The 18,598-nt window shown below is 35.0% G+C and overlaps 1 protein-coding gene across 1 annotated transcript in view; it reads right to left on the bottom strand.

Annotated features, from left to right (window-relative positions):
• Nucleotides 1–323: 323 nt before the first annotated feature.
• LOC149409007 (uncharacterized) overlaps nucleotides 324–18,598 on the bottom strand; it is a 71,062-nt gene continuing 52,787 nt past the window's right edge. The window contains exons 16-17 of the mRNA XM_089650246.1: nucleotides 9,163–9,306; nucleotides 324–428 (exon numbers count right to left, since the gene is read on the bottom strand). Of these exons, the coding sequence (XP_089506372.1) occupies nucleotides 324–428; nucleotides 9,163–9,306 (249 nt within the window). The remainder of the gene's footprint in view (nucleotides 429–9,162; nucleotides 9,307–18,598) is intronic.

Raw genomic sequence — 18,598 nt, forward strand, 5'->3', positions numbered from 1 at the left:
ATATTGAGGGTGTGCAACCTGATACCAAGGGAAACTCTGTGATATGGAGGGAGTGCAAGCTGAAACCAAGGGAAACTCTGTGATATGGAGGGGGTACAACCTGAAACCAAGGGAAACTCTGTGATATGGAGGGGGTGCAACCTGAAACCAAGGGAAACTCTGTGATATGGAGGGAGTGCAAGCTGAAACCAAGGGAAACTCTGTGATATGGAGGGGGTGTAACCTGAAACCAAGGGAAACTCTGTGATATGGAGGGGGTGCAACCTGAAACCAAGGGAAACTCTGTGATATGGAGGGGGTGCAACCAGAAACCAAGGGAAACTCTATGATATGGAGGGGGTGCAACCTGAAACCAAGAGAAATTCTGTGATATGGAGGGGGTGCAACCAGAAACCAATGGAAACTCTGTGATATGGAGCGGGTGTAACCTGAAACCAATAGAAACAAACCAATGGCAAATGACTTAATGAAGTCAGATAAATACCACTGTCGAACTTGGATATATGTTTATTTAGTTAGTTATATACAACTGTCGAACCTGTATATATGTTTATTTAGTTAGTTATATACAACTGTCGAACCTGTATATATGTTTATTTAGTTAGTTATATACAACTGTAGAACCTGTATATATGTTTAGTAAATTATTTGGATCAAAAGGAAGTGTGTGTTTTAGCATGTCCCATTTATATATTCAATTAAACAAAGTCCGATTTGGTAATTAATTTAGGTTTGGAAAATTACTTTTGTGGTTTCTTAAATTGATTACAATATATATTTTTTGTAAAATATACATTTTTTATCTAAGTCTGGAACAACATTTAAAAAATCAAGTTTAATATTTCTGGTATAGACTTTCTATTTATTTTTAATACCCTTTTAGGGTATTTTACAAACCAATACGTTTTCTACAAAAGTGAAGTGCTGGGGCAGTCATTTGTTTTTATTAAGTGATAAATTGAAGACATCGCCTGAAGAATCCACATTATTACCCTCCATTATATTTCTGGGCGATGAGGTGTACATTACATACTATTTTAGTTTTATTTAGTTACTTTTATTTTTTAATTTATACTTAGTTAAATAATTGGGTACATTTTTGTATGGCACATGAAAAAAAAAAAAAAATTAAAACAGATCATTGAAGTCCTCCTCACTAGGAGATCCTGTACTGAGGGGGACTATATATGTTAGTATACGTTTTCAGCGACTAAGATGATGTTTTTAATATATTAGCTAGTTCTTCTTCCGATATTTCCTTAAGCCAAGATTTGATGTCCTTAATGTAGTTATTTTTCGTTTTCCTTTGTTTGATGTTGAGAGGGAGTTTATTAAATAATTTTATTGCTAAAAATTCAGAGCTTCTTTGTCCAAAGGTAGAATTACATTTATGAATATTTAGTATGTCTGTTTGCTTGGCTCTGGTTTTATGATCGTGAGAGGGGTTTGCCTCTGCTTTATTTTTTAGGTGATGAACTAGAATATTTTTAGCATAGATTTTTTGTAAACTTGGAACATCAAACGGATTAAAAATATCAGTAGTTGGCGTCCTTACGGGGAGCTTTAATATGGTCTTTATGATAAGAGTTTTCTTTAGTTGTTTAAGATGGTTTGATGATGCTGAGCCCCATCCTATTATTCCATATTCCAATAGAGAGTAGCATAGAGCATAATATACTGTCTTTAGATCTGTAGTTGACAAGATATTTCGTAATTTTTTGAAGAAATATATTATGAGTTTTGTTAGCTTTTTTGAGGTTCCTTCGATGTGTGCATCCCAATGAAGTTTGTCGTCAATTACGATCCCAAGATATTTAATTGTTTTAGTTTGGACTAAATGCGGGCAAGAACATTGCGGATATTTGTTTAGACATTCATGTAATTTGAGTGTATGCTCATTCGTTGGTTGACCTCGTTTGTTCTTAGAGAATGTTAGATATTTAGTTTAACTCACATTTAGTGTAAGGGAGTTTGCTTTTACCCAGTTTTGGAGTACAGTCAGACCTTGCTCCGCTTTTTTTATGTGTGCTTACCCAATTTTGTTCATAGAATATAATGACAGTGTCATCTACAAAGCTCATCATGTCTCCTTCAATGGTAAGACTCATAAGGAAGGTCATTGTCATTAATATAAATGAGAAATAGTATTGGACCCAATACGCTTCCTTGAGGGACACCGTATTTGATTTATAGAGTTTTGCTACTTTTTTACCAATTTGTACATACTGCTCTCTTCCAGTTAAGTAACTTTTAAGTAGATTTAGAGTTGTTTGTGTTATTCCATGTTTTTTAAATTTTTAAAATAGTATTTCATGGTCAATTGTATCAAAAGCCTTTTGAAGGTCAATAAAATCTGCCAACTCTTCTAATAATCTGGAATTAGTGGAAACTTTTAAATAAAACTCAAAAGAAACGGAATGTAAAGCATAAAAATGATAAAAAAAAACTATAAATACTAAATAATTTATTCTCTCCAGAAGAAAAATATTAAATATATAAATTGAATCAGCAGTGACATCTGTGAATGTAATAGAAGTATTAATATGTAGGTAATAAGGTATATCGAAGTTTAGTAAATAGTTCCGTCATTTAGCCAATAGATGACAGTAACAAACGGTCTTATTACTAAATGTAGGTAATAAGGTATATCGAAGTTTAGTAAATAGTTCCGTCATTTAGCCAATAGATGACAGTAACAAACGGTCTTATTACTAAATGTAGGTAATAAGGTATATCGAAGTTTAGTAAATAGTTCCGTCATTTAGCCAATAGATGACAGTAACAAACGGTCTTATTACTAAATGTAGGTAATAAGGTATATCGAAGTTTAGTAAATAGTTCCGTCATTTAGCCAATAGATGACAGTAACAAACGGTCTTATTACTAAATGTAGGTAATAAGGTATATCGAAGTTTAGTAAATAGTTCCGTCATTTAGCCAATAGATGGCAGTAACAAACGGTTTTACTACAAAATGTAGTTTTTTGAAAATTTAATTTAATTTATTAACGACCGTGTATGTGAAAACCTTACTAATATAGAAACTGACATAAATTAGTAAATAGAAATAATTATACACATTGTTTACACGGCCAGACGGGTGTTGCTTGTCTGTTGTATAAACTTGAATATTTCTGAGGTATTTTAAATGTGCTATATATTTCTTCTTGAAGATGTCGTAAAAACAAATACTATTTTAAGAAACAATATAAACTTGCCTCTAAGTTTTTTATATTTTAAATATGCTTTGATGTATAAATTTTATAAATTGGACTATTTTAATTTCAAACATTAAAAAAAGTCGAAATAACATATTTTTACTCCAAATGTAAAAATTTTGGAACCAAATTCCTTTTATTTAGGGAATCTACTAGAAAACTGTCCGCTCACTTTTAATCTCGTTTCTACGTCATGGGTGACCCATACTCGTTTTTTAACATCCAAAGTGTTCTTCAAATACTTACTATGGAACCATTTCAATATTATATACTTGTATCAGGGATAATTGATATGAAATGATAACAAACATATGTATGTAATAGCCCTTAGATGAAATCCTGCGGGATTCCGATTTGAAAAAGGTGCGGGATTTGTAAACCCTAATAATAACAACAAAAAATATTTTTTTATATACCTTAGTTTTATTGTACATCGCTCAACAAATAACACAACATATTTTTTGATAAAAACACAATTATAAATATTTTTTCGTCAATAACAAGAGCATAGCATAATTACATAAATATAAGGATTAACAAAAAGATAATAATAAATAAATGATTATTTGTCAGGAGGACGAAAGGTTGGGAAGAACTGGATTGTCTGATATAGATCTGACCACTAAATAAAACACAGCTTAAATGTTTGGATTAAAAACGGTGGAAAAAATAATCTTTACCATGGCGATACTGAGAGTATCTACCACCCTGGATGACACGAAATGGTCGAGTTTTACATTAATTAAACAAATAATCTAAAGCTATCTTTACACCATCCACCTTTTCATCTCTAACTCCATATCGGGACACAAATGATTAACTTCACACTATTCAACCATTATTTTCACTATTTATTGTTTTTGTGTTTAATTCGTAGAACTCCATTTAATTTTTTTATAAATTTAATTTAGATTAAATTTGATAATATTATTATTAAGTTCTGCAAGTGTTTTAGTTTTTTATTATTGTGACAGCTGTTTCGGCTTACAAGGCCATTTTCAAACTGTGGTTAGTCCACATTGAGACGACGTATTTATACTATTTCAAATGTAAATTTTTAAGGTGCATACATTGATTTATTATTGTTTAAACCGATGACATGATCTATTGTTGGTTAAACCAATCTATGTTTTCCCCTCAGTAAATGGTAATGAGTTCTTAATTATTTTCTAATGAATTTATTGCTATGAATTATTTGGGTGCATTATACTGCTTGGGTTTTGTGAAAATACTGAGAAGTGGTGAGTAAATTATTTTCCGTACTTTATTAATTAGTGTTAAATTTGGGTCATTCGTTCGTTTATTGATTTCTAATTGTTCAAGTAAATTTAATCTAATGCCCTTTTTTTCTATATGCAATGGTTTAGGACCCTTGTTGTTAAGTGGGGTATGATTATTCACCAAGAGATGTTCTGCGAATTTTGAGGATGTGTTTTTATTATTATAACATCGTATATGTTCTTTGAATCTAGTTGAGAATGCCCTCCCCGTTTGTCCGATGTAAGTGGCGTTACAATCGGCGTGGTCACATTTTAATTCATATATGCCACTGTTATTGAGTATAAATAATTAAGAACTCATTACCATTTACTGTGGGGAAAACATAGATTGGTTTAACCAACAATAGATCATGTCATCGGTTTAAACAGTAATAAATCAATGAATGCACCTTAAAAATTTACATTTGAAATAGTATAAATACGTCGTCTCAATGTGGACTAACCACAGTTTGAAAATGGCCTTGTAAGCCGAAACTGCTGTCACAATAATTAAAAACTAAAACACTTGCAGAACTTAATAATAATATTATCAAATTTAATCTAAATTAAATTTATAAAAAAACATTATTTTCACACCTACGATTTCATACAGATAGTTGCAATTAGGGAAGATATAAAATTTCTCTTGGGATTGGTTTGTGTTTGGTCGTTATCTAATCAATGTTTTTGTTTACCCGTTCATCGTTTGAACCTTTATCATAATGATTTTAATAGGTATCTTGATTGATATGATATTCGTATTATGTATGAGGTGAAAGCACCAAAACACAGCAGCGCAGTTGCCAAAGCAATAGCTGTCACAACCCTGTCTCGATTCATTCATTAATAAAAGTATTTACAACAGAAGTTAACACACATAGATATTCTTTATTCGTATGTAAAGTTCTCGTGTATTATTTCCTAAAAACCTAAAGCTCGCATGCCTCTATTTTGTGTTATTTTCATTTTTTATCTTTGTATGTTTGCACAAGAAAATAAATAACAAAGATAAAAAAAAATTGAAAATAACTCAAAATAGATGCATGTGAGCAGAATTGAATTTTAGCAGGTTTTCTAAGGTAATGAATATGCAGAAACAACTAGGTATGTTAAGTGTGAGACAGCGTATAATTTACAATACCTTCATATTTAAGCTCTAAGATAAGATGCCCCGGAAATACATGTTTAAGAATGTAAATTTTAATTTCTAAATACCTGAATACCCCACGAGAAGCTGTGGAGATTTCAAACTTTACAAATTTGTCGGGAAACCAAAATAATCTCTATTTTAAAGGATTCAAGATATTCAATGAACTATCGATTGATGTTAAAGAAGCTAAAAGCCTTGCAGCTTTTCGTGGGTTATGCATAAATACTATAAAGAATAAGTGTTAGATGAAAAATGGAGTTTAAAATGTGCCTAAAAGCCATACAAATAATTTGTACATCCAAGTTATTCTAAAAGGTTTTTACTAGATACAAAAACATATTTTGTAAGAAAACATACAAGAAAAATTAAAAAATCTCATTCTGAATAAACATTACGTGATATAGTTAGGTAAAACGATGAGAGATGACAGAAATCAAATAATGTCTGACATCTTAAACTGTACAAAAAACGTTACCAACGTAGATATACCACTAACGGTACCAACTACCAAAACAGAACACCTCCATTTTTTAGGAATCGACAAACTTTATGAAAAAAAGGAGGGTGTAAAGCAGTCATAAGACCCAGGTGAATGAACTCCCGTCACATTTATTTTAAAAATATTTAAAAAAAAAAAGCAGCGCCATCTGTTGGGCAAAATATTTATCTGAAAAACAGTGCAATCTGTTGGACGTAAAAGCAACAGGCGCTATTGTTTCTCTATCTCCACAGACAGATTGAGCCACAGCAACACAAACACACATTGCAGAGAGGGTACATAATCAAACACTTATTACAGTTAAACTGCAATTAAGAAGTTTGTCAACAGGATTTATAAATTGGAACTGATTGTGTGAAGAATTCAGACAAGCGATTTAAGTTATATAATATTCTTCTAATAAAATATATTAACAGAAAATTATTTTAATTGATATTTACAAAAATGGATATTATTGGTCAAGAATTCAGACTATCCCGTGATTTTTTAAAGGTGTACGCTATAACATAACTAAATATTAAGTATTTAGAACTATTACATAACGCTATAAACATTCATAGTAATTGCAAATATATTTTCTTAGTCAAAAAATATTAATATATTGAAAAAAAAATGAATACACAAAAAATTATTATATGGTGTATTATATTAAAAGAAAATAAAGAAAAGGAACATCTGGATTTTTGAGCTGATGGCCACACCACACTCTCCACCCAGGGGGTGTAGTGGGACATGCGGAGGAACAGTTGATGGTCAGACGGGCAGACGCAGCTTATGGCCACACCACACTCTCCACCCAGGGGGTGTAGTGGGACATGCGGAGGAACAGTTGATGGTCAGACGGGCAGACGCAGCTTATGGCCACACCACACTCTCCACCCAGGGGGTGTAGTGGGACATGCGGAGGAACAGTTGATGGTCAGACGGGCAGACGCAGCTTATGGCCACACCACACTCTCCACCCAGGGGGTGTAGTGGGACATGCGGAGGAACAGTTGATGGTCAGACGGGCAGACGCAGCTTATGGCCACACCACACTCTCCACCCAGGGGGTGTAGTGGGCCACGCGGAGGAACAGTTGATGGTCAGAGGGGCAGACGCAGCTTATGGCCACACCACACTCTCCACCCAGGGGGTGTAGTGGGCCACGCGGAGGAACAGTTGATGGTCAGACGGGCAGACGCAGCTTATGGCCACACCACACTCTCCACCCAGGGGGTGTAGTGGGACATGCGGAGGAACAGTTGATGGTCAGACGGGCAGACGCAGCTTATGGCCACACCACACTCTCCACCCAGGGGGTGTAGTGGGCCATGTGGGAGAACAGTTGATGGTCAGACGGGCAGACGCAGCTTATGGCCACACCACACTCTCCACCCAGGGGGTGTAGTGGGACATGCGGAGGAACAGTTGATGGTCAGACGGGCAGACGCAGCTTATGGCCACACCACACTCTCCACCCAGGGGGTGTAGTGGGCCACGCGGAGGAACAGTTGATGGTCAGACGGGCAGACGCAGCTTATGGCCACACCACACTCTCCACCCAGGGGGTGTAGTGGGACATGCGGAGGAACAGTTGATGGTCAGACGGGCAGACGCAGCTTATGGCCACACCACACTCTCCACCCAGGGGGTGTAGTGGGCCATGTGGGAGAACAGTTGATGGTCAGACGGGCAGACGCAGCTTATGGCCACACCACACTCTCCACCCAGGGGGTGTAGTGGGACATGCGGAGGAACAGTTGATGGTCAGACGGGCAGACGCAGCTTATGGCCACACCACACTCTCCACCCAGGGGGTGTAGTGGGCCACGCGGAGGAACAGTTGATGGTCAGACGGGCAGACGCAGCTTATGGCCACACCACACTCTCCACCCAGGGGGTGTAGTGGGACATGCGGAGGAACAGTTGATGGTCAGACGGGCAGACGCAGCTTATGGCCACACCACACTCTCCACCCAAGGGGTGTAGTGGGCCATGTGGGAGAACAGTTGATGATCAGACGGGCAGACGCAGCTTATGGCCACACCACACTCTCCACCCAGGGGGTGTAGTGGGACATGCGGAGGAACAGTTGATGGTCAGACGGGCAGACGCAGCTTATGGCCACACCACACTCTCCACCCAGGGGGTGTAGTGGGCCACGCGGAGGAACAGTTGATGGTCAGACGGGCAGACGCAGCTTATGGCCACACCACACTCTCCACCCAGGGGGTGTAGTGGGACATGCGGAGGAACAGTTGATGGTCAGACGGGCAGACGCAGCTTATGGCCACACCACACTCTCCACCCAGGGGGTGTAGTGGGCCATGTGGGAGAACAGTTGATGGTCAGACGGGCAGACGCAGCTTATGGCCACACCACACTCTCCACCCAGGGGGTGTAGTGGGACATGCGGAGGAACAGTTGATGGTCAGACGGGCAGACGCAGCTTATGGCCACACCACACTCTCCACCCAGGGGGTGTAGTGGGCCACGCGGAGGAACAGTTGATGGTCAGACGGGCAGACGCAGCTTATGGCCACACCACACTCTCCACCCAGGGGGTGTAGTGGGACATGCGGAGGAACAGTTGATGGTCAGACGGGCAGACGCAGCTTATGGCCACACCACACTCTCCACCCAGGGGGTGTAGTGGGCCATGTGGGAGAACAGTTGATGGTCAGACGGGCAGACGCAGCTTATGGCCACACCACACTCTCCACCCAGGGGGTGTAGTGGGACATGCGGAGGAACAGTTGATGGTCAGACGGGCAGACGCAGCTTATGGCCACACCACACTCTCCACCCAGGGGGTGTAGTGGGACATGCGGAGGAACAGTTGATGGTCAGACGGGCAGACGCAGCTTATGGCCACACCACACTCTCCACCCAGGGGGTGTAGTGGGACATGCGGAGGAACAGTTGATGGTCAGACGGGCAGACGCAGCTTATGGCCACACCACACTCTCCACACAGGGGGTGTAGTGGGCCACGCGGAGGAACAGTTGATGGTCAGACGGGCAGACGCAGCTTATGGCCACACCACACTCTCCACCCAGGGGGTGTAGTGGGACATGCGGAGGTGCAAATGCTGGCAGTTGTCTCCCTTCATCTTGTTACCCAAGGTAAGCCCCACCAGCAGCCGGGTGCAGGCCACTCTGCCACCGTTGCTGGCTGTGAGGTAGGGTCCATAGGAGATCTGCAATGCACACATTAGAGTCAGTCAATGCGGAATATAAGCAGGAATATCCCTTTTTTGCAGTGAAAAGCTCGGTGGCATTAGTGGACAGCGCGGCACAACAGCCGCCCACAAGGTAATGGGAGGTATTCTGCCCGTGGTCAGTAAGTACGCAGTAATTCACACGGGAGTCATTCTCAACAATCAAAGATTTGTTTAATATTTTAGCATATTTATACTTGGTCTAATTTACTGATTTTGGTTAAAAAAAACTTGTTCTGTATTATCTGTTATAAACAGTTTGTAAAAATAGTAATCTTCACAGTTTTTTTTTTTTTTATTTTTTTTTTTTTAACTTTATTTATTTTCATTTCTTTACACATATTATACATATTAATAGATAGTATAAAATAACATAATATATAATACCAAATAGTTTACAAAAGAAATGAAAACCCACTAAGGCACTGACTGCCTGAGTGTGGGTAATATAAAACGATTACTATATTTCAAGTACCTAAAGTATAATATACATTAGTAGAAAAAGTTTTTTTTTTTGTTTATAGTTATTATAAAAAGTAAAGAGAAAAACATTGTGTACAATAATTTATGAAGTTTCAGCAAGTGAGTTGTAGAAAGGATAAATAAATTTATAGTAAAAGCGTTTCAATATCTGCGTCAATCAGCCATAATTTTACCTCTTTAGTATATTCTATCTTTTTATTTATCATTTGAGTTTGTAGTGGTAGAAGGTTAAATGTACGAGGACCAATGAAACTGCTATGCGTCTGCATTAATTTAGTATTGGTTTGGGGGGTGTAAAATATATTATTTGTTCTTTTGCTCATTCTGTTTTCATTTATTTTGAAATTGTTTTTGTTTTTAAATAGATATTTCATAGTTTGTAATATAAATAATTTACGAATGTTAAATAATTTAGATTCCTTGTATAATAGGTCGGTCGAAAATGTTTTATTTTTGTTATATATGACTTTAATTATGTGTTTTTGAATTATTTGTAGAGGCTTAATAAATGTATCAGGTGCACCACCCCATCCTATTATGCCATAAGTGATTGCAGATTGCACCAGGGAGAAGTAGATCATTTTCAATTTTTCAGCGTTTAATATTTCCTTGAGTCTATAAAATATGTAGGTTAGATATCTTAGTTTAGAAGTGGTTTGATTAATATGAGATTTCCAATTAAGATTAATATCTATTGATACTCCTAAATATTTTATATTTTTGACATTAGCGAGTTCGTTGCACAGGAAGCACATTTCTTGATTGCAAGTTGTTTTATGGATTCTAATTTTAAGGTTGTCTTTTGGTTTGTTTTTGATGTTTTTATAAAAAGGTAAGTAAAATGTTTTGCTGTAGTTTAAGACAAGTTTGTTGTATTTTAACCATTTTGAAACAAGTGAAATACATACAGTTGCATTCGAAAAAGTTTCTGTCCAATTATTACCATCCACTATTATTGCCGTGTCATCGGCGTAAGAAACAATTTTACCAGGGATTACAAAATTACATAAATCATTAATATAAATTACGAATAAAATCGGGCCAAGAACAGTTCCCTGCGGAACTCCGTTTTTTATCTGTGTTTCTGAACTATAATTATTCCCAATTTTTGTTTTTTGTGTTCTGTCTTTAAGATAGTTTGATAGTAATTTTAGTGTGTGTTTTTTGAAGCCCAGTTGAGTTATTTTTTTAATGAGTAAATTATGATTAACGGTGTCGAAAGCTTTTCTTAAATCTAGGAATATGGCAAGACATTTCTTTTTTTTATCGATAGATGTATAAATATTTTTTGTCAATTCATATATGGCATCCTCAGTGCTTAGATCTTTACGAAAGCCGTATTGGTTTTTCGATAGAATTTTATATTTTTCTAAGTGTTCAATGACTCTAAATTTGATGCATTTTTCGAATATTTTTGATAGGTTTGAAACAAGGGATATTGGTCTGTAATTGTCTAATTTATGCGTATCCCCAGATTTATGAATAGGTATTATAGTGGAGATTTTAAACTGTTCTGGAAAATGACCATCTTTGAGGCATATATTAAAGATATGTTGTAATGGCGTTAATACATGTTGTTTTATTTTTTTTAATGTATCACATGATAGGCCATCATTTCCCTTAGAGTTGGATGGTTTTAGGTTATCAATATATTTTTCAATTTCATTAAATGTAATAGGAGAAAAATATTCTATTGAGTTAATTGAATCTTTATTAGAGTCTAATTGAGGAGATGTCTCCATACAATCATGATTAACATTAATGCCGGAAGATTGAAGTACCTCGTCTACTATATTTGTAAAGAAGTTATTAAAACATTCTGCAATGGTCGATTTGTTAGTTATTATTTCATTATTTATTTTAACCTCATTTACAATATTTGAAGACATAATTTTTTTGTTGGCAATTTCATTTATAATATTCCAAGTTTTTTTAGTATTATTTTTAGCATTTTCAATTTGTTCGCAATAGTATTTCTTTTTGCAGTTTCGTATCAGTCTATTTAGTAAGTTTCGGTACATTAGATATTTTGTTTTCAGATAAGGCATTGTTCTGAGATTATTATTTTGGCAATCCATTTGATATTTTATCATTTCTCTATATAATTTATCCCTTTGTTTAATTGATATAATTAATCCAACTGTAATCCAAGGTTTAATTTTTTAATATTTTCTGTTAGTGACAACTATTTTACTTTCACTTTTTAGAATATAATCTCTAAGAGTATTATAGAAATTCTCTAATGCTAAATGTGAGTTTTCTATTGATATAACATTTTCCCAGTTTTCTGACTGAAGTAAAGAGTTTAAAGTTTTATAATCAATGTCTACTTTTTCTAGAGTTACAGAATTTTGGTTTAAAGGTGTATTTTTGAAATGGTGTCCATAAAAGGTCGGGTAATGATCTGTGATATTAGTTTCAAGAATTGAAGAGATAATATTGGTCGCCTTGTGCGACTTGACAAATATGTGGTCTAAACATGCAGAGTTACTTAAGGTTACTCTAGTTGGTGAGCTAATATATGACATATATCCAGAGCTTGATAAACAATCTAGATACTCATTTTGACAATTTACATTTATATTGTTATCATTAATATTTATATTAATGTCACCTGTCAAAATGGCAAAAGTAAAATTGTTTCTGTCAAGATTTCTAACAAAAGATTTTAATTCTTTTACAAATAAAAGATCATTTAATGATGGAGATCTGTATATGGCTAGTACATGATATTTATAGTTGTTTTGAAAAAAGGTTAATTTTATTGCATTGGCTGACTTAAATTCAATAAATTCAGTGGCAACATTTTTCAGAGTATTATGAAAGAAGACAGTGACTCCATCATGACCAGTATGCTTACAGGCAGAGGAAATTGTGGTATAATCTGATAAGTTATATGGAATAACATTTTTCATTTGCGTTTCGGTCAAAACAATTATGCTAGGAGAAAAATCTAGGTTATTAATAAGGATACAGAGCTCATCGAAGTGTTTCCGTAAACTTCTAATATTCATGTTTAAGATAGAGAAATTAACATTTTTAAAAAGTAGATTTAGTTCATATGGGTTGGTACATTTATAATTTTCATGTATGTGGTTTTCTTCAGCCATGTTAAAGGTTGATTGGTGTTTGCTATGTGGTGTTATTATTATTTATTCGGAGGGGATGTCTTCTGAGCTTCTTATTAGTATGATTGGAGATTTTTCATTTTTTCTCATCCAAATTTTTCCGTTCTTTGCCCAAATAAATTTATACCCAAGCCTTGACGATTTAGCTAGGTAAAGTAGGTGTTTATTGTGTTGGGTCAGTTGTTCGTTAATATATATTGTGCTGTTTTCTTCAAAATTTATGTTTTTTGCATTTAAAATACCATATATTTTTTTATGTGTTATGATTACGTCTTTACTATCTTTGTTTTGTAGAGAAACTACTATGGGAGGATTTTTGTTCGGGTTTTTATTTTTGATTCTGTAAATATTTGCCACTTTAATAGTTTCTATATCGCATTTGAGTGTTTCTAGTATTTTATTAAACACTTTTTTAATATTTTAATTTTCCTTAAAAGGAACACCCTGTATTTCGACGTTGTTTATTATTTCATTTTGCTCCATTTTATTAATTTGTAGTTTAATTTCTTTATTTTCTACCTGGAGTTGTTTAATCAATATTTCTTTATTTTTGTTTTTTTCTTCATATTCGTCTAGTTTCTGGCAACAAAATTCAACGGACTTCTTAAGTTCTTTTATTTGTTCATTAAAAGATTTCATAAGTTGACTGGTTAATTCATTAAATTTTTTTTCAATGCATTTGATCATTTTATTAGTCATTGTGTCTTCTTTGTTGTTAATAAATCATAATGTTGTTAATAAGTTGATTAATAAATCAGTCAATCTTAGCCAATATTAGTGACATTGTCAAACAACGTGACGGTTGAACTAAATATGGCTTAAATATGAAACAATGATTATAAAATACACACTTAGGACGGGTTGTTACACAGAATTTGAACGATTCATCAAATTTCAAAGTTAATTTTCTAGTTTTGCGAAGGTTCTATCCAAGTTCTGTTACTAATTTAGTTTTGTGAAGCAACTGGTCAATAAGTATATAATAATAGAACATGGATAGAACCTTTGCAGAACTTGAATATTAACTTTGAACAACTGGCCCTTATATTTTTTAAATCACTTTAATTTATGTAAGTCTGTAATTTGATAAAATGGAGATTTAAATTAAAAATAATGTAATCATTACATTATATTTGTGCGGTACTGTGGGGTTACTTCGGGGTAAGAGGGGACTGTGGGAGGGTGTTTCAAACAAATACATTCAAATGTGTGCTCTAGATAAATTAGATGCACGGTGTCCGGAAACACGCACGTACAAGCGGGAAACTTGTAAATCTACATCATCTAGAGAAGCCATTATGTTTTATTTTCGGCAACCAAAGGGGTATAAAACTATTATACCCCTTTGAAAAGATTGTGAAAAAAATTGAAAAATTGAAAAGATTGTGAAAAAAAGGGTTGTTGATTTTCTAGAAAACAATAAAATATTACATTCCAATCAATTCGGATTCTTAAAAACAAAAAGCACACAAGATGCAATAGCAAATGTAACATCATTTATATACTCTGCACTTGATGAAGGAAATAAATGCGCAGGAATATTCATAGACCTAAGAAAAGCATTCGATAGTATCTCACACGCAAAGCTTATCAAAAAACTGAAATTAAATAACATCAATGATAAAGCCGTCCAATGGATAGAAAGTTATTTGAACAATCGTGCACAATTTGTTAAAATAAATGACCAAACTACCGACCAAGAAACATCAAATTTTGGTATCCCACAGGGCACCGTGCTTGGACCAATATTATTCATTTTGTATGTAAACGACATATTTATTCAACCATTGCATGGCCAAATTATCTCTTACGCTGATGATACAGTCCTTATAATAAAAGAAAAAACTTGGAAAAAAATTAATCTAAAAGCTACAGAAGACATAAATAATCTAAAAATATGGTTTGACAATAACCTCTTGTCGTTAAATAGTGATAAAACATATGTCATTCCTTTCGAAATTAACACTAACATTGTACCTCCAAATCTTCAAATATTCTTATATAATCATTCTCTCGCACAACACGATACTAATCACTGCCAACAAAAATGTTCACTTCTGAAAATAGCGGATAAAATTACATATCTTGGAATAATCATAGATAAAAACCTAAAATGGAAAGATCACATCGACCATACAATAAAAAGAGTTAGGAAGTTAATTCCTAACTCTTAACCTAAGAAAAACCTATACTCAATATACTACGCATTAGTACAGTCTATTCTTCAGTATGCCATTATCAGTTGGGGAGCAGCTTACAAAACTAATCTGACCCCCATAGAAATTGTTCAAAAACTAATAATAAAAATTATACTAAAAAAACCTCCAGACTTCCCAACTGACAGCATATTCGAAGAATTCAAAGTTCCAACATTTAAAAACTTATTTATAAAAAATTCAATTATACAAATTATAAAAGAAAAAGATAAATACGCATTCATAACTGAAAATCGTACTAGACTTAAACATGTATTTGTGTGCCCCAAATTAAACACTTCTTTTGCACAACACCATTATACTCACCAAGGAAAATTCTTTTTCAATAACCTACCAATAGAAATCAGAAGCATTAGGAACAAAATTCAATTGTTGAACTCCATCAAAAAGTATTTTAGAGAATGTCACACTAAAAATCTTACTTGTTTTTTTTCTTACTGAATACATATATGTTTACATATTTTAGTTAACGGGTCTGATTGCCATGTGTCTATATTACCTACACATACATATATATTGAAATACATGATTATAGTAAATGGTAATTATAATTATATAAAATGTATTAACTGTATTAACTGCATTGTATTAACTGTACACGTGACTTTATTTGTACATAATATGTGAAATGTTAACTCTTCTTCCATCCACAAGCTAAGGCTTTTAATGGAAGACCAGTAAAAATTATAATATAATATTATTAGAGCAGGCTGTACGCTTAAGTGCATTTTATAACAGCTGATATTAGAGCAGGCTGTACGCTTAAGTGCATTTTACAACAGCTGATATTAGAGCAGGCTGTAAGCTTAAGTGCATTTTATAACAGCTGATATTAGAGCAGGCTGTACGCTTAAGTGCATTTTACAACAGCTGATATTAGAGCAGGCTGTAAGCTTAAGTGCATTTTATAACAGCTGATATTAGAGCAGGCTGTACGCTTAAGTGCATTTTACAACAGCTGATATTAGAGCAGGCTGTACGCTTAAGTGCATTTTACAACAGCTGATATTAGAGCAGGCTGTAAGCTTAAGTGCATTTTATAACAGCTGATATTAGAGCAGGCTGTACGCTTAAGTGCGCTTAAGTGCATTTTATAACAGCTGATATTAGAGCAGGCTGTACGCTTAAGTGCATTTTATAACAGCTGATATTAGAGCAGGCTGTACGCTTAAGTGCATTTTATAACAGCTGATATTAGAGCAGGCTGTACGCTTAAGTGCATTTTATAACAGCTGATATTAGAGCAGGCTGTACGCTTAAGTGCATTTTATAACAGCTGATATTAGAGCAGGCTGTACGCTTAAGTGCATTTTATAACAGCTGATATTAGAGCAGGCTGTACGCTTAAGTGCATTTTATAACAGCTGATATTAGAGCAGGCTGTACGCTTAAGTGCATTTTATAACAGCTGATATTAGAGCAGGCTGTACGCTTAAGTGCATTTTATAACAGCTGATATTAGAGCAGGCTGTACGCTTAAGTGCATTTTATAACAGCTGATATTAGAGCAGGCTGTACGCTTAAGTGCATTTTATAACAGCTGATATTAGAGCAGGCTGTACGCTTAAGTGCATTTTATAACAGCTGATATTAGAGCAGGCTGTACGCTTAAGTGCATTTTATAACAGCTGATATTAGAGCAGGCTGTACGCTTAAGTGCATTTTATAACAGCTGATATTAGAGCAGGCTGTACGCTTAAGTGCATTTTATAACAGCTGATATTAGAGCAGGCTGTACGCTTAAGTGCATTTTATAACAGCTGATATTAGAGCAGGCTGTACGCTTAAGTGCATTTTATAACAGCTGATATTAGAGCAGGCTGTACGCTTAAGTGCATTTTATAACAGCTGATATTAGAGCAGGCTGTACGCTTAAGTGCATTTTATAACAGCTGATATTAGAGCAGGCTGTACGCTTAAGTGCATTTTATAACAGCTGATATTAGAGCAGGCTGTACGCTTAAGTGCATTTTATAACAGCTGATATTAGAGCAGGCTGTACGCTTAAGTGCATTTTATAACAGCTGATATTAGAGCAGGCTGTACGCTTAAGTGCATTTTATAACAGCTGATATTAGAGCAGGCTGTACGCTTAAGTGCATTTTATAACAGCTGATATTAGAGCAGGCTGTACGCTTAAGTGCATTTTATAACAGCTGATATTAGAGCAGGCTGTACGCTTAAGTGCATTTTATAACAGCTGATATTAGAGCAGGCTGTACGCTTAAGTGCATTTTATAACAGCTGATATTAGCGCAGGCTGTACGCTTAAGTGCATTTTATAACAGCTGATATTAGAGCAGGCTGTACGCTTAAGTGCATTTTATAACAGCTGATATTAGAGCAGGCTGTACGCTTAAGTGCATTTTATAACAGCTGATATTAGAGCAGGCTGTACGCTTAAGTGCATTTTATAACAGCTGATATTAGCGCAGGCTGTACGCTTAAGTGCATTTTATAACAGCTGATATTAGAGCAGGCTGTACGCTTAAGTGCATTTTATAACAGCTGATATTAGAGCAGGCTGTACGCTTAAGTGCATTTTATAACAGCTGATATTAGAGCAGGCTGTACGCTTAAGTGCATTTTATAACAGCTGATATTAGCGCAGGCTGTACGCTTAAGTGCATTTTATAACAGCTGATATTAGAGCAGGCTGTACGCTTAAGTGCATTTTATAACAGCTGATATTAGAGCAGGCTGTACGCTTAAGTGCATTTTATAACAGCTGATATTAGAGCAGGCTGTACGCTTAAGTGCATTTTATAACAGCTGATATTAGAGCAGGCTGTACGCTTAAGTGCATTTTATAACAGCTGATATTAGAGCAGGCTGTACGCTTAAGTGCATTTTATAACAGCTGATATTAGAGCAGGCTGTACGCTTAAGTGCATTTTATAACAGCTGATATTAGAGCAGGCTGTACGCTTAAGTGCATTTTATAACAGCTGATATTAGAGCAGGCTGTACGCTTAAGTGCATTTTATAACAGCTGATATTAGAGCAGGCTGTACGCTTAAGTGCATTTTATAACAGCTGATATTAACCCCCTAAGGAACCTTTTTTTTCAAATTAGACCTAAAAAATCCATCTTTAGACTCGATTTACTCAAAAACGAAATCTTAAATCAAAAACTGTTGTGCCACAAAATTAACGCAAAGTATTATTTTGAATCACAAACTTCCCACTTGTGCTACGATTTTCCGGACACCGTGTATAAAAAGAGTAAGTACCTACCTAAAGAAAACATTTAATTTACAAAAATAAACAAATATTCTATTTAGTATTATTGTAATATCATTTTAACATTTGCGATTGAATGAACCAATACAACAAGATCCCTTTGTGTGTTAATCATTTAATTTAATAAGAAATGGGAACTAAAGGGATATTTAAATTTAATAAATGAATGATTTAATCAAATCACAGAATAGCCCGCAAGGC

Source organism: Hesperophylax consimilis, unplaced genomic scaffold (genome assembly GCF_061612785.1).
Source record: "Hesperophylax consimilis isolate HC1 unplaced genomic scaffold, BYU_Hcon_1.0 scaffold_39, whole genome shotgun sequence".
Lineage (NCBI taxonomy): Eukaryota > Metazoa > Arthropoda > Insecta > Trichoptera > Limnephilidae > Hesperophylax > Hesperophylax consimilis.